This window comes from Phocoena phocoena, chromosome 13 (assembly GCF_963924675.1).
Source record: "Phocoena phocoena chromosome 13, mPhoPho1.1, whole genome shotgun sequence".
NCBI classification, from domain to species: Eukaryota; Metazoa; Chordata; class Mammalia; order Artiodactyla; family Phocoenidae; genus Phocoena; species Phocoena phocoena.
The window spans coordinates 40,876,052-40,896,336 of record NC_089231.1 but is presented as its reverse complement, the minus strand read 5'-3'; the positions used below and the strand labels follow the sequence as shown (position 1 = coordinate 40,896,336).

General features: G+C 41.7%; 1 protein-coding gene across 12 annotated transcripts in view; it reads left to right on the top strand.

The window, feature by feature from the left end:
* DTNA (dystrobrevin alpha) overlaps nucleotides 1-9,357 on the top strand; it is a 288,661-nt gene extending 279,304 nt beyond the window's left edge. For 10 of the 12 annotated variants that reach the window (XM_065889325.1, XM_065889324.1, XM_065889320.1 and 7 more), the window contains 2 exons: nucleotides 585-717; nucleotides 2,712-2,729. In XM_065889325.1, the coding sequence (XP_065745397.1) occupies nucleotides 585-717; nucleotides 2,712-2,729 (151 nt within the window). Of the gene's footprint in view, nucleotides 1-584; nucleotides 718-2,711; nucleotides 2,761-5,689 lie in introns of those variants that run through there. The other 2 variants (XM_065889316.1, XM_065889317.1) reach the window with 2 other exon arrangements.
* Nucleotides 9,358-20,285: the final 10,928 nt, after the last annotated feature.

Below are 20,285 nucleotides of genomic sequence, written 5' to 3'. Positions count from 1 at the left end.
TTTGAAGATCAAGAGCTATGGGTTAGAGTATTAGTCTTCCTGACATCGATTAGCTGATCGGTGAGAGAGACTTGAGTCTACCACAGGAATAAAGCAGATGCGTGCACGATTCCTCTATACATGCATAAGACAAAGAGCGTTAAATTATGAACAAATGTCCTAATCATTATTTCACTAGAGGGCTTACTTCCCTTATAGAAAGTGTTCTTGGATTCCATTTTTTTTTAAGCCCCCAAACTGGAAAAACTATGTCCTCTCAAAGGATAAGCCTACCCTTTTTAAGAACGACAGACATTTAAAGGTCAGCTCATTCCTGTTAACCCTAGGAAAACATAGAGGACACCAGATTGCCATAGAAAAATTGTCTGTGAGAACACCTTGATCATATATTTCTCCAAACTTCCAAAGCTTTTTTAAATTTTTTTCATTATGTCAAAGAAGAGACAGAATTGAAGTGAATTGAAGCAAAGAAGTGAATTGAAGGACTAAATAAATGTGTGCCCAGAACTACAGCTAACACAGGAATTCCACTCATACTTTCCTTTAAGATTTGCTCCGAAACTCCCACTGTGGTTGATTCCCAGGGTTACAGAAGATGGGGACCCGTATGTGCGGCCAGAGGATGAGAACTATGAAGATGACTCTGTCCGGCAGCTGGAGAATGAGCTGAAGATGGAGGAATACCTGAAACAGAAGCTACAGGACGAAGCCTACCAGGTACCAAGAGCTGGCCCACATCCTTTACCACTCCTGCCCCAGTACCTCAGTAGCTGGGTCTTTTACATTACTCCAAAATTCGGTGCCTTCTCCTTCCTTCCACACTCCCTTTCTGGAATATTCTGATTGAACTCCTTAGTCCATGAATTCTAGACAGGAAAAATGTTAAATACTTCTTATAGCTGTCGCTCACCATGAATTCCTATGAATTCTGAGTTGGAAAGTAAAAGAGGCCTTCCACATTAGTGGAAACATGGTGACTAACAGTCCATGATCCTCCAAAATCATTAGGAAAATACTTTTTAAGAAAAGATACAGTCGGCCCTCCATATCCACAGATTCAGAATCTGTGGATACTGAGGTTCAACTATAAGGGACTTGAGCATCTGTGGATGTTGGTATCTGCTGTGTGGGGATGTCCTGGAACTAATCCCCCATGGATACTGTAGGATGACTGTCAGGGAACAAGGCTCAAGGAAATTGACTAAGCATAAACATACCTCCTCCCTTGAATCATTTGTCCTCAGCTTCCCTCACTGCCTGCCTTATATCAAATGTCAAGAAGTGAAAGAGTGACAAACCTCACCAAGAAATGTTAGGGGAACTGTAGGCCCACATTCAGCAGGGTATGGTTGGGCAGATTGTCATATGTACTGGAGCATATTAACCCATCTGAGAAGTCACTGGACATAACACATGCAGTTGGGAATAAGTGCAATGAGCCACTCATCCTTAAGGGGATGCATTTTCCCCATGGAGATTGTTCTACTGCCATGTTTGTTTTTCTTGTATGTTTCCCTTCCCTGTGTCTTGTTGGGGTTCTGGGAGTTCAGGGGTATTTGGCTCTTTGAGACCTGCTGCCTCCCAGACCCCGGGGGTTATTTTATCATGTCAGGCTTCCTGTCCGATGGCCAGACAAGCTTTTTTCCACAGTCTTAGGTTGGCAGTAGCCCCCTCTTTCTCTATTAGTGAAGGAAAGAGAAGCAGAGAGAATAAATTATCTTCTCCTTCTCATATGTTTATAGATTGTTTGGAAATATCTTCCCAAGAAGAATAGAGCAAGAGGGAAGCCCACCAACCCCATCTTGACAGTATAACACAGAAGCTTTGCCCCTCTGGAATGTTCCATTAGCCTTTTTACTTTAACAGACACATTTCAGAAGCAACTACAATGTAGGCCTAGATAAACAAAACAAACAGTGACCAGATACGTAAAGCCGTACTTTACTGCTACAGAAACAAACTTGCCTTGAGTGCAGACCATGGAGGACGCTCTTCCTTTGCGACTTCTATGGCCTATCCAAGGAAGGAAGTTAGTCTGGATGAAGCTCCAGGGTGTCCGTGGGAACTCTGAGGGATGGCATTCCTACTCGTATCTCAGTTGGCTCTTCTGCATAGCGGGAGAGAGAGAGGTGGTGAAATAATCAATATTCTGGTTCATGCTGTTAGAGGTGCCTATTAGACCTCCCTATTTGAGCCCGTGGATTTTGGTGACCACAGTAAATGAAATTCTAGATTTTTTTTAAAAAGAAAGTGAGTCATTTCATATAAGATATTAGATTTTTATTTATTTTAGTGACTTAGGAATTTAACCTGATATGACCAAAATGAAGGGAAATTCTATTAATAGCATCAGCTCCGATTGGAGTTCATGCCATCTCTGGTAGATGTTAAGCTCCTTCTCTCTCCTTTCCTTTCCACACCCAGTGACTTCAAGGGAAAGACAAAGAAAAGGGCTGAGAGATAACAGGCCTGTGTGTCCCCGCTCAAGATATATGCCCTGGAGAAGGTCAAAGTGGTTTTCCTTGACTGCTCTATGAGCATATGGTTGTTGGATGGGCCAGAAAGTTACTTTCATTGCTTGGACTCTCTCTCTCTATTTCTCTCCCTCTCTCTCTCTTTCTGCATGGCTTCCAACCAAATAATTCACCAGCTTGACTACATCACAGACATGACATGTCACCTTTCTTGTTTGTGTCCTTTGTCACCCACAGGTCAGCTTGCAAGGTTGAATGCAATATCCTTTTATCACTCTCCTCTCAAGTAAGTATCCTCTTATTTAGGAGGAAACGTGGCCACTGTACACTGGATTCTGATAACTTGTAACCTATATTCACAATCACTCTCTCTTAGGTTTTCTCTATGATAAGATACCCTCCTTCCCAATCTATGAAGCATTTCATTATAATCCAGTGGAGATTTGGCAGGCAGCCTTGGGAGTTGACTTTTTACTCTATTAATTAGGAAAGTTGGCACAGAAATTTCAATAATACCAAAGATGCCCCAGAAATTCTTAGCTGTGAAGCCATAACACTGATCCATAACCACATTCAAGTTTTCAGCCTCTCTAGCGTTTGAGAGAGAAAAGTCCAGGCTTGCTCAGCACTTGCAGAGATGAGTCAGCTCCTTAGTCCTGCTGTATTCAGGGCCCAAAAGATCAAAGTGTGTACCTTAATGAGTGAAAGCAAAAGCATGTGTTACTAAAGAAAACAAAAGAAGCAAAAACAGAGAGGAAACCTTCTGCAGCCTTATGGTTTTAGAACAGCGGATTCAAATCCATTGTGGAATTCAGCAAGATATGATTTAATTTCAGATATCATTTCTGTGGCCTGTGGTCCCCCAGCTTTGAGGATCTACCTAAATACATGGGAAATCCTCAGTAATTTTTTTAATGTAAAGAGAATAGCCCTTGATTGGCAGGATCACTTCACTGTAGTAGTCTGAAGCTTAGGCCCTGCGCTCGAATAGACTGATTTCAAATATGAGTTCCATCAAATCTTAGCAGCATAATCTTTGACAAACTACTAGACTTCTCTGAGCCTCTGTTCCCTCTGTACAACATATCACAATACCTACCTCATGGAGGAGTTGTACTCACTGAGATATAGCTTTTAAAGAGCTTAACATAGTGGCAGACGGACTGTCATTTTATTCTGAGCACACACATACATGCCTAGCACTATGCTCAGTGCTTTACAAGCAGTTCAGTCCCTGGGAGTGGCTATAATTATTATGTGAGTGTATGAGAGCCCCCGGGACTCAGAACCAGCTTGCTTGCTCTGATTGTGGAGATACGGCTGGGACTCAGCTTCGTACAATGACTCGATGTACCTTCAGCTACACTGTCCCATGAGACTTGATGGCTTCTCTGGCTCCAGCCAATGGCCATTTAGATGTCCCACATTACACTTCAAAGCTCATACACCTCTTACGGTCATCTGGATGCACGGTCCCAAGGACTTGTATCCACTTTAGTTCTACAGTCTTTTCCCACCCATGGAATAGTGCAGTTGATAGGAAACTCAACTCTGGCTGCTAACTTGAAAAGGCGATATATGTCTCCTAAATGACATATCAATTAGTAAAGAATACATTCTAGTTCAAGCACTACTGACCTCCTGTCTTGGTCCTCAGGTTCAGATTAAGCAAGTAAAGATTAAAGTGTAATTGTTATTATGAAATACATTTTTTGAGCTGTGAGGCCCTCTTGGTATAAAAGGGAGGATCTTATTGAGTGCGTCTTAGTCTGCCTCCCTTGGATTTGAGAATGCTACACCACATGTTCTCCTGATTCATGATAACTGCAGTGAAAAATTCCCAGGAGCTGTTTCTGAAAATATTCAGTCCAGTTATAACAAATCTAGTCCCAAAGGAGCAAGCCTTTTCCTTTCATAGCATTTTCTTTCTCTGAGCTCCAGCAACTTGATCATTTTTGTTCTGCACATTATTTAAACATCAGTAGGTAGTGCTTAGAAAAATATACTTTTCTAAAAGCCTAATGAAATGCCCTTGACATAAACCCAGATAAAAAATGGTATTTGGTTCTTGTCCATAAACGCCAGAGATTTCAGTACTCTGAAAGTTCTTAGGCCCTTTTTAAATCTTCTGTTGCCAATTTGGCAGTGAAAAGTTAAAACAGTTGTGGCCTCTGCTGCCTACTGCATCCTTACCTACCTAGCTGGCATCCCACAGAACTCTAAATATAAACCAGCCTGTCACTAAATCAGCAAATCAGACAAAACTCATTTAAGACCGGGTAGAACACTGTAGGAGCTAGTAGCTTTTCATCTTTGCACCTAGTTCTGCCCTACTGTAGTTTTTCTCGATGTAGCCAAGAAATACAGCTGAAATTGTAGAACAGTTCATCTGTTGAAATCTATTTGTTTGGGCTTTCTGGCTACACTACAAGACCAGAAATTATCCCAAAGTATATGCATCTCTTCTGCAAGGGTCCTAGAGCTGATTTCAGCAGCTCAGAGTCAATTAGGCATCCACCAAGCAGAGCCCTACGTGACTAAAGGGCAAAAGGTGAAACACCAGAGACATGGAAGACCCATCCTCTGTTCAAGAAGAGCCTTAGGCCTCTCTGAAGATAAACAGGCACTTACCAACACACTAACAAGAGTGAACAGAGTGAAACCTGACTTATTGCTTTTCAACTAGCCACATTAGAAGAAACAGTACACAGAAAGGTTAGCGCTCGAATTAGAGTCCACCAAAATCCCATTCTGGCCCATTGGGATCTTGGGTTGGTCCCTTTTCCATCCTTCTGGCCACACGGTACTCCACGTGCCTTGACCAGCCACATCCTAACTTGAGAAATTGGAGGGTTGGAAGAACAAAGTGGATTTTTTTTAAAATTAGCATGCCATTCGGATGGTGAGTCAGTGCTCTCATCTTCTTGTCCAAAGGACAGCACCAATATTTCTGTTTATGTGGCTTTAACCCTCCAGATGCCTCAGGTACCCACTAGGCAAGAGACTCAGCATGGAGGATTCTTGTCCTCTCTTCTTTCAGAAGGTGCAGTAGCCCACAGTGTCCCAGGACGTTCATTCCTGACTGTCAGAGGAAGAAAGTAGAGGGTGTGTGTGTGTGTGTGTGTTGAGGGGGAAGGGGTGATTCTAAGCTTCATAACCCTAATTTAGAGAGCAGTTACCATCTTTAAAAAAAATTACACATTGCTTATTCCCAGGCAAGCTATAGTCAGACAGATGAAAGTAACATGAGAACTGGTGATGAAGGACAGAGCTGCACCCACCCCTACAGAGGAGAAGACGGCAGCCTGGCAGCAGCCTCACCTCACAGAAGAGAGGACCCACCACACGCAGCAGCTCCCAACAGACCCCTGCCCCTAAAGACGTGTTCTGCCGGCTATAGCGCAGCTAACTTTTTGTTCTCAGATTTGTAGTTCGTAGATGTGTGTTTTGAGAAGGAAAAAAAAAAAGACTTCTGTTCAAAGCTAACTTATCAGCTACATCTTCTGTAACATGTCTCATCCCTCAAAATAAAGACACGGGCTGAAATCCCGCGCTGCTGTTACTCACAACGGCAGTATTAACAAGCATCTTAAACCTTTGCACGTGATATTGAACCTGGTCAGTTTACAACGACAATATTAATACTGTTTATAGCTAGGAGTTTGATTTCTGAATTCTCTGAGATTTTAGCAAAACAATTGATTATATACACTGTACATTTTTTTTTTTCCACAGCAGTTGGAGAAAAACAACCACTTGCAATCACTCACTAAGCCCGAAGGACTTGGTTCCTGAGGGTACAGACTCAGAGCCCTAAAGCCAAGAAGGGCCCTTGGCCTGCATGGTCTGCACTTGTCTCCAAGTCTCTGAGAGCAGAGGCTTGAACCAAACACACCAGGAGAATCCAGTCTTTGAGGCTTCTTTCCAACTTGGGGTTGTTTTCTTTCAAGATACTCTAACCAATCAGCCCTAGAGTTTAGTGTAAATACTTTTTTCCAAACAGAGATCATATTCCCCCCCCAAAAATAAAGGCAACATTCAAATTATATAGAATCTAGTTTTTAAAATCAGCACAGATCTTCTTAAAAACTGTGAACTCTGTTTTGAAATACTCGTTAGTAAAGCTGTTTATAAACCACAGGTGCCATAAGATCCCCCCCAATGGACTCAAGTTATCTCTGCTCTTCCACGGGCTGGTTCCTCTCGGTTTAGCTTTAGGGAGCATGTTTCTAACAGCACCGCTCATCCGCAAGTTCCCCTATCGGGTCGTTTGGACGCCTTTCAGCTTTAAATGTACAGGCTTAAAGTGCGCTTGCAAACGTTCGCCCTCCTCTTCTTTCTGAATGTGTATTGCCTTAGCTGGCTACCTGGTGTTCTGCATGCAGCCTCCTCTGGTCACATGAGAGGAAACAGGCTCCTCTAAGTGGAGTTGGGATTTTGCACTCCGTGAAAAACTAATGTGCAAAAGAGCTGACAAGGAAGGGAGCATGAATGACTCTGTCGATGGTCCTTTCTGAGGGCCCTCTTTGGGGAGCAGTAAAGACCTCCCTTAGGGATTCTGGGGAAATGAAAAAATAATCTACTCGTTTCAATATTTGATGAAAGAAACATCCTACAACATAGTAGATACATTTTCCTTAAATTGGCAGCTTCCCTGGATTCTGTTTCTCCTTTAAGAGAAAGAAGAGAACATCATTTTAGAACAGTGGTTCTCACAGTGTGGTCCCTGGACCAGCAGCATCAGTATCACCTGGGAATTTATTAGAAATGCAGATGCTTAGGCCCTAAGCCGGGCCTAAGGAATCAGACATTCTGGGGCTGGGGTCCAGTACTCTGTGTTTGAATAAACCGTCCAGGTGATTCTGATGCATGCCGAAGTTGGAGAACCACTGCTTTAGAATAAAGTTGTATGATAAAATCTCTGAAAAGGCCTTATTCAGGATAAGCAAGAAAGATTCTGAGTCAACCTCAAAGCTTCAGCTATTCGGTTTTGCTTCCAGGGCTGGCAAAAACCTGCCACCTCCCAGAGTCGGTAGTTGGTGGGTGCCCGCCCAGCTGAGAAGAGACATCCTGACATCTTCCAGCTTCCTTTCCAGAGAGTTCTAAGATGTTCATGCCTCTGCACTGGGTCAGAAACCATCTCCTTGGCTGCCCTGTGGAACAAAATCGCTTGCTTTGGGGATAGTAAAGCTCTTGGTTGGCATTAGCAAGGAGCCCAGTCTGCCCACTGATGTACTTAATCATATTTCCCTCGGGAGAACCAGCCTGAAAAATGTCCCTGAGAACAGGCTGACACCAAAGGGACACAACTGCACAGTTCTCAGATTTCTTTGCACAGATAGATTTTATTGCGGATTTTGTTGGTATATCTTAATGTTCATCTCTTTTCCACTGCCCATCCTCTGTGAACCCGTGCCTCTCTAGATGGAGCAGGTGACCACTGGTGCCTCATACTCAGTACTTAAAACCACTACATCCCAACTACCTACATGGCTGTCAGCTCTCAATCATAGCCGGGCAGTTCCCGAACTCAGAACCCTGACCCTGCAGGTGGTATTCAGCCGCCAACTGGACCGAGCTGACAGATGTTGTCATGTTGTGTTTCCACATCAAAACGTTTGTCTAAGGTTTGAACTGTTCTGCCAATAACCTTCCCCTGTCATAGCATTCATTGCCAACTCCATCACACGGTTGTCGAAACCATCGTACAAAGCCATTGCAAGGACTCTGGAAACTGCTGCCAATGACCAATTCCTGACTAACCAGCCACCTTTTCTTTCTCTTAGCTCCACGTCAGCACTGAGACCAGACTCAAGCACCCCTGTCCTGTAACCGAGACAAAATGGCGTGTGTTGTTCTGGGTTTTTGTGGTTTGCGGTGGGTTTCTTTCCTTGGCTCTCCAAATCTACTTTTGGGGCCTGTTCTAAGTGCAAACCCAGCAGGTGCCACCTGTCCTGTCCATTAGATCCAATTCCGTCTGGCGGGGGTTGTTTCTTTCTTGTTCCACGATGAATTGCACATCCACCTCCATTAGAGATGTTGGCCTATTAATGAGCACTGGTCTAACACAGCCAACCCTCCCCCACGGGGCCATGTAATGGAGGGAGGGAGGAGGGTGAAATCTACTGTAGGGGATTCAGGAATCAGTTGTGGTTGGTCAGGACGGAAGTCGGGGTAAATTTGGTTGGTCACAGGGAGATGTGCTGGAGATTGTGAAAAATGGATTCTCGAGTGATCTACTATAAGGCAGGGAAGGTTCATTTGTAAGTAGCGATGTGAACTGAACTACATAAGAGTGTGGCCTTTGTTGTGATATACTATGTATTTTCTTATATGCATGAGCCAGACTGTTGCCTCATAATTTAGCACTGATGTCTGCTTTTATTTTGATCATCTTTGTGCACCCTTATTAGTTCTTGGCTGTTAACTGTAGGTAGACGTTGTAAATCCGGCAGCCTTTGGTCGCTGCAATCACCTTGGTTCAATTCCGCACAAGGAGCCACAAACAAGAACTCCACCGTGTCCTCAGAAGAAAGGGCATTTTTACCTTTGCACCAAAAAGAGGGGGAAAAGAATCAGAAGTATCACATCCTGAGGCCAATTAACCATAAGACATTTTTAATTATGACTACTGTAATTTGACACCATTTGAAATAACCAATTCAGAGACACTAAAGATTTCACAACATTCATTGGTAGGTAACAAAACTACTATTGTATGAGTTTTTTGTATTGCTGTTAAGTATTGTTTTGTGTGTATGTGTGTGTGTTGGAACCTCCTGGGGACATGTTATATTTTGAAGTGATTAAACTATTTAATTGTGTGTCTATATTTTGGAATGGAATTATTTCTTCATTAAAAAATCTTTTTAAAAACACTATATCTTGTGTATTTTGTTCCTTTGTTTCAGTGAATTTCCTAAAGCAACATGAGGTTAGTCTGTTCTAAGGAGAAAGACCACAAGTAAGTATTTGCAGCATGAAGCATGGACCACGCATTGAGGATCAAGCAAATGAAGCCAAATACCTCACCTTTTCCTGCCTTTGGGGATGCAGGTTTTTTTTTTAATGAGATACTATTCTGCTGCTCACGGAAAGCCTTGTTGCAATCAACATAAACAATCCATACACCCTTGCCTTTCTTCTCTTCCTCTTCTTCTTTCTTCTTTCTTTTCTCCCCCAAATTCCAAATACTGGGAAAAAATAACATTTGTGTAATCCTTTACAACTTTAGAAAAAACGGCTTTATTTACATCTAATCCTCACAATATCCATTTGAGGAGAGCTTAGTCATCCAGAAATATAACCTAGGGAGCTGCCTATGTTCTGAAAAAATCTGCAGACAAGGCTGAGATGGGAAGAAGACTGGGCATGCCATCAAACAAGAAACAGAGGGAAAACAAGAAATTTCCCACGTCTGAGAAGATGGTGCACTTTTCGGAGGAGTTTCTGAAATTAGGCTTCTCCCTCTATCCAGAGCTATGAAGACTTCCCCTCATCCCTGCTAGATCTGGCATTGGTCAAGACTAAGATTCATCCAAGGAGTTGTGCTCAATTCCTTGGCGTTGGTTTAATACTGCTGTCTTCTGGTTGCCTTAGCAACACATATAGTTCGCGAATTTTTTGTTCTAAACATTATCTGAGCTAGTAAAGGAGAACTGGGTGGCAATGGAAAGATGAAAAGAGATTTTCAGTATCAATTTTTTTTCTAAGACATCAGATCCTGAGGCAAGACTGTGATATACACCAAGAACCAGCACAGCCCAAAACATTCCCCTAAGGTTTCACTAGCATAGTCAGGAGTAATGGGGCAGGTCTGGTCGTCCAACACTGGAGCAGCTTACGGCAAGAACGTTTTCCTGGTTTGTAGCCAACTTGGGAACAATGGTCCTCTGAAAAACAAAATACTTTACACTCCTTTTTAAAATGCTGGCTTTCGGGCTTCCCTGGTGGCGCGGTGGTTGAGAGTCTGCCTGCCGATGCAGGGGAAGCAGGTTCGTACCCCGGTCTGGGAAGATCCCACGTGCCGCGGAGCGGCTGGGCCCGTGAGCCATGACCGCTAAGCCTGCACATCAGAGCCTGTGCTCCACAACGGGAGAGGCCACAGCAGTGAGAGGCCCGCGTACCGCAAAAAAAAAAAAAAAAAAAAATGCTGGCTTTGGGGAGTTAGTGCAAGAGAAAAGAGTAATATTTCCCCTCTACTGCAAAGAGATCCAAGAAGCCTCTTTGTTGTAGAAGGATTCAAATATTTTAACAGGATAATAAGAAGAGTATAATTTTACCAGAAAACCTAAACCAAAGCTAAGAAAAGATACTGAAAACCGCATGTAAAACATAACTTCCTAATTCTTACGGTCCACTACAAACGAGCATACTTGTTCAACAGCAAAGACACGTTTTTCCAGCCATTGTACAGGTACTGTACATTGTACAGTACGTACAGGGTCTCTTTACATACTGTAAACATTGAGTGGTGTAAGGGACAGTCTTCAATTTTTTTCTTTTTCTAAAAAAGCACAAAGTCAGGAGGTGGAGAAAAGGGAACCCTCATACACTGTTGATGGGAATGTAAACTGGTGCAACCACTATGGAAAACATTAAGGAGGTTCCTTAAAAAACCAGAACTACCATATGACCCAGCAATTCCACTCCCGGGCATATAGCTGAAAAAAAACAAAAACATTAATTCGAAAAGATACATGCACCCCAAAGTTCATAGCAATACTATTTACAATAGCCAAGATATGGAAGCAACCTGAGTGTCCATCAACAGATGAATGGATAAAGATGTGGTATATATCTCTATATATACAATGGAATACTACTCAGCCATAAAAAAGAATGAGATTTTGCCATTGGCAGCAACATGGATGGACTTGGCATTATGCCAAGAGAGATAAGTCAGACAAAGACAAATGCTGTATGATATCACTTATATGTGGAACCTAGAAAATACAACAAACTAGAGAATATAACAAAAAAGAAGCAGACTCGCAGATATAGAGAACAAACTAGTAGTTACCAGTGAGGAGTTGGGGGAGGGCAATGTGGAGGTGTGGGAGGTACAGACTTTTGGGTATAAAATAGGCTACAAGGTATACTGTCCAACACAGGGAACATAGCCAATGCTTTGTAATAACTGTAAATGGAGTATAACCTTTAAAAACAAATTTTTAAGGGCAAAGTTGTTTTACTTAGCATAAAGCTAAATTGCAAATCTGTGATGGTGAATAGTATAAAACTAACAGAATTTATTCCAACACTGTAGCCTCATCCTGGCCTGGCCTGATGAAAGGATTAAGTTTTATAAATAATTGCTCGGTTACTTGTCTTACCAGACTCCACGCTGGTGGTGAGCAGGGTCCGCATCCATGTAGAACATCACCGAACCCGATGCCTCGTACAAAGTAGTTGAGCAATAAATATAGAAGATATTGAAAAATAAGGAAGACACACCATTCCTCAGGCTACTCTCCTAAATATCAGTAGTCACAGCCAGGACTTTTAATGGAAGCTTTGGAAGAGGTGAAAGTCTATCTGGAATAGACTCTGGTAAGCACCGGAAGTAGGAAGTTGCGGGGCACACCTGTGCTCCACAGCCAGATGGAAGTGATGCTCGTTCTGAGAAGTGGAGACGCTGATTTGTATGTTGATCTCCGGGCTGCAAAAGACCTGATAACAGAGCCAGGACTCCTCTCAGAAAGTGAGTCAGCAGTTTGCCGGAGACTGACCCAGTTTTGCACTGAAAGCCAAGAGTCCTGAGAAATGCCTCAGTCCCAGTCAAATCAGAGGGACTGATCGCCCAAGAAAGCAAGCAAAGAGACACTCCAGCATCAGGCAGGAATAAGTCTCGGGTGAATTCTGCATGGTGAAGCAAGTAAGATATTCCCCTACAGTGGGACATTTAGAGAACAGAAAATGCTTATTCTACCATGAAGGTACCTTTCTAGTCAAAAGTTTAATGTTTAGCAGGACTGCATTCTGATGCCCCTCCAGGATGATATTAGCTGCAGAATTCAGTAAAATGAGAACGTCTGTGGATTTGTTCACTTTGGGGGTTTCTGAAATGAGATGACCTATGGATAAGACTTGTTCAAACATCTAGATGGTAAGGAGAATCTGCAAAAATCAAGTTGAATTTTGGCAAAGCTGATAGTGAGCTGCTTTTGTTTTTTTAAGGCACTGATTGACTTTGTGAATCCACATATTCTTGAGGCTACCTCAGAAATTTTGACCAGGTCATTAACTTGCCCTCCCATTTCTTTGAAGAGGGACATTTTTCAGTTCATCTAAGAGCAGAATCAAATTCTTTAGACATGAGATCAGAAGGAGGGGCCTAAGATAGCCCTGTTTTCGCCATTTCTTTGTTCTATCCTTTCTCTCCACTGTAATCTCAATGGGGTTTTGGAACAGACTCTGGAAATAACCATATAAGCTTGGACTCTACAGAGGAAACCTGCAACCTGCCTCTTAGAGATTTTTCCGTTTATTGAATCAAATACATTCTGTAAAAGCTTGTGTTCTCCATTTAAAAAGCACCACTTCATGATGTAAAAAATAACTAAATAAAAAAGTTTAAAAATAAAAAGCACCACTATATACGTATAACTGAATCACTTTGCTGTACTCCAGAAACTAACACAACATTATAAATCAACTGTAGTTCAGTTAAAAAATAATAGTAATAAATAATAATAAAAAGCACCGCCTCGATATTTCTGGAATAGCTACTAACATATAGTAGGATTTGTATATCATTATAGAGCGTCCCTGTCGTGTAATTTCCGGAAGAAACTTGTTCTAACATATTTTCTTCTTAATTCTCTAAATAATTGAAAGTTTGAAATACATAATAAGCAAATTCTGGTGACCCAAAGAAACTATAGAACACACCACAAATTACATGAAAGGTCCCCACCAGTTCCTGGGAGAGATGCTTCAGCAGTTGCCTCAAGTTCACCTCTGACTGAACTTTCATCCTTACCAGAATTACTCATTCAGCTCAATAGTAATTGCCAATAAAGAAATCTGGGGCTGTAGACTTACACAAGTATAAATCAGTCATATCAGTTTTACTTAGCTTTATGTTCCAAATAGTGTGTATTCTTTGAATGCAAAATATATATATATATTAAAAATCTTGATATTTTTGTATCAGTGGCAATATTCTCCTAATACATGTATCAATACATACTCATTATAGCAACCAAAGGCCACTGTTATCACAGTGCTGACATGGGTGGGCACTGTTTTCCTTGTTCGTAAATCATCAACAGATCTGACACTTTGGGGTTTTTTTGTTTTAATTCCACTCTTTTTGGCTAAAAGGGAGCATTTACAAATACAAGGATGAGGGCTTGACGTTTATATTTCGGTGTTAGACTGGCGATTAGAAAATATTACTAAGATCTGTAAATTACCCACAGATTGACATGGGAGCTATTGCACTGGGGAAGGACAATATATGACAAGTCCTCCCTGACTGGAAGGCGATAGGAAAGCTTGAATTAAAACATGAGAAATGCCAGGAAAGAGGAAAAAATGTGTTGGAATAATCATGTTTATTCTCTCTGAAAACGTATATCCCTTGTGAATTATTTTAACCATAACCTAAATCCTTGTATTTCCCACGAATCAGCAGTTACTGAACAAACATAAGAGGATAAGTGATTAGCATTCCCCCTCTAGGAACATCTGCTTCCAAAAGAAGTTTGGCAGAGTCTACAAGTGACGTCAGACTGGCAGGCACAAAGATTACAATCTGGTTAATTCTTGCCCTGGTATTCCTACCTCCGGGGGAGCCTGGTCTAAATCCATGAAAGCCAGAGTTTGAAATGGATTACTGTACATTCTCACTGGAAAACAAACAAAAGGTTGGAAGCCGGAAGTGCTCAGAACTAGCATTTATTTCACTGAGTCTCTTAAATATTTATACTCAACATCCCACAAAATATCCATTTGTAAAGATATTTGGGAAAATAAAATAAAATTCCAAAGAGAAACATTTCCAGTCATGCTCTTTACCATCTACAAATATTTGCTGAATAACTCCCTTGAAGTGTGAGGAGCCACCAGACTTTTTATGGCCCAAAGCAGGTCCACGTTATTCACAGAATAGTTATACTTCAGACACCTCGTTGGCTAACTGGGATTTCACAGGATTCTACAGTCACCAGCTTTCACTGAGTCTTCAGAAATTTGGTTAAGAAAGGATTTTGAGTGAGCTACCTGGGCCAGGAATTCCAATAACCACTTTTGAATGAGATGACTCATTACCACCGTGAACATTTTTAATATGGATGGAAAGAGATAACATTTGGGTTTGGTTGTCACCTACAAAACAGTGGCTTAAGGAAAAGTAACTCCTTTGAAATTAAGGTTTCACGGATAAGACAGACTTTACCCAAAGTTAATTCAAAACAGAATTAAGCAAAACGCTTCACTGAAGTCAAGTGAAAATCAGTCTTAAAGGCCAAAAACAAAGAGGGAGGAGGGGGCGGATAGAGAGGAATGCAGCCTGTGTCACTGCTCGGATCCACGGGAAGAAGTGATGATTCTCCCAGCATTTGTTCTTTTCCTAAGTCAGAACTGGGTGAGTTGAAGAACCAGGATCTACCTTACAGATCTTTCTCGGGATGACATGTAATCATTTTATTGTATTCCAACTGTTGAATCACTATGTTTTGGCTATCTGTCAACATTTCGTGAAGTCAGGTGATACACTGAAAAATAACGTGGTTCTGGGAATCAAGAGAACGGGATGGTAGGCTGGGGTATTTGATCCTATGCAGGTCACTTACCGTCTCATTCCCAACCAAATTCTCACCGAGGGTACGGATGCCTATTTTCATTTCTTTACAGATTTATTGTGTGATCAAATACAGTCATATTATAAAATATAATCATATAGTAATTTATAGCAATATGAATGAAAAGCATTATGAAAAAACACATCAGTTCCGGCAGTTTATCTTAATTTTTTACATTCCGAGAACTTACTGTGATCAATTCCCTTCACCTCTTCTAAGAAGTCAAGGGCACTGGTTCAATTCAACAAATGACGATATTCTTTAACTGATCACCGCAGAAAAACGGGTCTGTTCTGCAGACACCGATTAACAGGTAGCGTCCCTTGCCTACTGGCGAGTTACCGGCCCCACCCCCTCACTCTCCCTTCCAGTCCTCACTCAGTCAGGCAGTTAGGGTAAAGGTTACAGAATTGCAGCCGTTTCCTCTAACGTTCCAGATTAGGTTACCTTGGCTTCCCATAAACAGGGGAACCAATGTCGCTGTTAACCAAGAAGTTGAAGTAAACCGCACAGTGATTACACTCCCCCTCCTCCTGTGATTTGACAGGAACTGCTCAACTAGAACAACAAAAAGAGGGAGAGAGAGAGAGAGAGAGAGAGCGCGAACACACAGGAAAATCTGACCCAATGGCAAAGGAATGCTGTCCCCCTCCTCCAAGTTAACACAAATGTGTATCTCGTTATGAAAGAATGGCCCAGAATGGTTAGCAGGTAAGGAGCCTGCTGACCTGTCACTCACCAGCAGCGAAGTTTCAACAGGAACTCAGAGGACATCTGAGTAGAAATGATAGAGGGGTTTTTTGTTTTTGTTTTTTTCAGAGTGAGGTATTGAAAGCTGGCTCCCATTCCATGGCTATGGGCCTTCCTTTAAACACAAACAGCAACAAGAGCTGAGAACGACTGCCGTTCTTGAATGCCAAATAAACACAAAATGACAAGCACAGATTTTTGGCTTTCTGTTAAAGTTTGGTTTTTTCAACAACCCTTTTTGTTGCCTCTAAAGACAATGGTCTCAGTGTTTCTGAGCCAGATCCTGGAACTCTGAGCAGAGCCCTCCTTGCCGCACCCCAACCCAGTTCACTCCGCAGGCAGGGCTTGGTGTCCCCTTTGGGTTTGACAGCGAGCCATCTCTCCCCTCCTGGCCCACTGCTGCAGAAGGATTTGTTTATTGAAACGAAAGAGGAGTGGTATCTGAAACTTGGATTTGCAGACCGAGGCCCAGGGTAGTTTGATGAGGGAGGTGCTCAGTGGTTTCTACTTGTTTGGGAAACAGTAGCTTAATCGTGAGTTCTGCAATGGACTCAGCTGGAGAGAGTTGAGGATTTATCCACTTCGTTAGTTCATTGCAGGTTTAACTTTTTTTTAACTGGTGTTCATCATTTTGCCTTTATGTCACTTAGGGGTAGCAATAGTTGACTTAAGTAGATGGAACCAGTGGGCTTTTTGCTCTGTTTCCCAACCAACAGTTAAAACAGCCTCCAACTTCTCTTCGAAGCATGGCTGAGTAAAAGCTTCAGGTATTTACACAGGTATGTATCTCAGTGCAGAAATGTTGGCCACCGAAATAAGAAGCTGTCAAGTCATGTATGTCACCTCCTTCCCAAACATTGCCGTTTTCTGAGGCTCCACATCAGGATTTCAAAGTTGTGTAGCAGAAACACTTGAATACTGAGGGCACTTATTTCTTACTCTTTCCTTATAATCTCACAAAGGATTCTCTTTGCTGATTTTTAACCTCAAAGGGGAGAACTGGATTCAAAATGGTCCACTAATGTTTTACTTATTATTATTTCTATAACATAGTTAATTTCTCATTCTCATTATTTGCTTAGATAAGTTTAGCAAGTTATTAAGAGAAATGATTTCAGCATAAACACAGTGACACACGTTACAAGGTTTCTATCGCCTCCAAATCTGTGACGATAATAAAATAATAGACTCATAGACATAGAAAACAAACTTATGGTTACCAAAGAGGAAATGGGGGGCAGAGGGATAAATTAGGTTGGGAGTAACAGGAAAAAGAAATAATACAGGGCTTCCCTGGTGGTGCAATGGTTGAGAGTCCGCCTGCCGATGCAGGGGACACGGGTTCGTGCCCCAGTCTGGGAAGATCCCACATGCTGCAGAGCAGCTGGGCCCGTGAGCCATGGCCGCTAAGCCTGCGCGTCCGGAGCCTGTGCTCCGCAACGGGAGAGGCCACAACAGTGAGAGGCCCGGGTACCGCAAAAAAAAAAAAAAAGAAATAATACAGTGTTTGTAAACCACTTGGTAGAGCTGGACATAGTATTGTCTTATTGAAGCTCAAAAAGAACACATTTATTCTTCTTCAAGTTCAAACAGCTATTTTGTGCCAAATTATAGCTCCTTCTCTTTCACAGTATGAGAGTTGAGTCACCATAAGAATTATCTGAAGAGGTCATTCTCAGCATGCCTTCTATTTATGTATTCACTCATTCATTTACTCATTCACTTTTTTACTTATTTGCTTATTTATTCACTTATTTATATTAGAAGCATTTGTTTTTCTCTCTCTTGCTTGCACTATCAGTCTTGGAAAACTTGGTAAAACAGTCTAACACTTAAAGTACAAGAAACAGTAATGCAGCCATTTCTCAAGGGTGCTGTGAAGGATAGCTAACAAAATTAATATGGCACTTAGCAACCACATTGTTCTAAGCCATTTTACAGACATCCATAGCTTGTTTCAGTGGAACATATCTGTCCTTCTCATGTTAATCTATTTCCAAATCAAATTTCACTAGCTCTAAAGAAGCTAAGTGCATTCTAAAGAAGGCACTCTTTATTATAATTCTACCAATTCATTCAGCATTTGTGGTAGAATCATAATAATTCATTTCACATATGCAAAGAATTCTATGCATCAAAATTACATTGAATATTTTTTTTAAAAAAAAAACAGCGTTCTGCATAACTGAAACTCAGTTCACTATATCCTTAAATGAAGGATTCATTAGGGAGATCGTTTACTATCAGAAGTTCTTAATATCCATACGTTAATTCATGAAGACAAAGAGAGAAAACAGAAGCTGCTGTTATTAAAAGATATGCATTCTCTGTCTATACATTCTATACTTTTTCTGTGCAAACCCAAACTAAACTCTGGATCTGATGGATTAAAAGAAAGCTGTAGTTTCTACATGAATCTGATGAACTATGGACCAGAAGTTTCATAGACAACCAAATACTTCTGCTGTGTATGCTTTACAAATACTCAGTGTTTTCTGAACAAAAGAAAACAGCAGGCCCCAAACCATAGCCATGAGCTCAGATTCCTCAGCTTTCAGTGTGCTCAGAGGCCTGAGAAGAGCAAGTGATTACTTGCAGATAAACTTCACGTTGTACAACACTCCAGTTTTCCAAACAAAATGTCAGGAGAGGATGAGAGAAAACAAAACCTGAATGTTTGCTAGACTTGTCATCACTGGTGATACAGGTTTAATACATATTTGGGCCTAGAAAACTTTAATAAGTCAACAAAATTTTCCTTAGGCATGGCCTGTAATTAACAGGAGGGTGGGGTGACAACGCACAACTCAGCCCTGACGTCAACAATCTAAAGGAGGAAAAAACTGATGAGACCATAATTTTCTTTGTTATTAGAATTCTTCTTTTCCTAAACACTTTCTTTCAGACTCAGCCTAATTTTGTTCACTTCTGGGAGTCTGACTTTTGCACTTACTAAAGAAAATATAAAAATGCAGGGACTTCCCTGGCGGCGCAGTGGTTGAGAGTCCACCTGCCGATGCAGGGGACACGCGTTTGTGCCCCGGTCTGGGAAGATCCCACGTGCCGCGGAGCGGCTGGGCCCGTGAGCCACGGCCACTGAGCCTGCGCGTCCGGAGCCTGTGCTCTGCAACGGGAGAGGCCACAGCAGTGAGAGGCCCGCGTAACGCAAAAAAAAAAAAAAAAAAAAAATGCAAACAAAGAATAAAGGATACTTTTGAGGAGAACAGCATTCACTTAGGAATTCTAGAAATATCACTGAAGTATCATTTTGAGGTGAAAAAATACCCTAGAAAGTCAACATGTAGCTCTTCCAAAATCGTTCCCACAGATCTAATGTGTAAATCCAGTGTATTTGTGTTGTTTGTATGAATAGTGTTCATGCCAAAAAGGAAAATCAGAGCCCTATACAACTAACCTCTTTTTTTCCACAATAACCTAAATTCTAGTAAAATTAAACTTGACTGTAAATAGTTTCAAAAACCAAGGGAGGGGAAGGGTGGTGATGAACACAAACTTCCCGAAGTTTCCTGCTGCGCACTTGTATTTGATGCCGCCAACAGTTTCCTATTGCCTTTCTTCCTTTCTTTTCTTAGAAACTCTCTTTAGAAATCCCTACATGTCCCATCCCCCCACGCCCCCTTGGTCTATGTGCCCAACTTGTAGGTACCATCAGTACCGTCATCTTTGAAGTGAGCCTCTGCTTTTGCTCTGGACTGCTGTGTCAGGTATTACCAGTTAATGAATTCTTTTAGGCAAAAATCTGGGAGAAACTGATAGAGGCTTTGATTTGTTTTTTTTAGTTAAATAAGACAAAATTTTTCTCTCTGGATAGCCATATAAGAGACTTAAACTGATTAAGACTATGATCTTTTTTTTTTTAAGACCATGCTCTTTTAATTACATTTCCTTCCCTAAACACATCCCCAGCAAAACACTCTCAAATCTTAATCTCAAAATCTCTTGGGGTTCCCTAACCTAGCAGGTTGTAGTCTTGTTCCCAGAGGGGAGGTTCTCGTCTCGGGGCAGAAAGGATTCAGAGATGAGATGGGGAGGCGAAGAAAGTAAAGTGAAGATTTAAGCAATACTACACTCAAGGGGAGAGCAGGCAGTCTCAGGTGAGTAGCTGTGCTGAGTTTCTTTGGCAAGCCAGTTATGTGGGGTGTAGAAATGAAGGGGCAGAATGTTCATCAGGGAGGGAGAGTTTGGGATACTAGTCCCTGATTTTCACCCCAGCTCCACCTTCCTGAGGGGA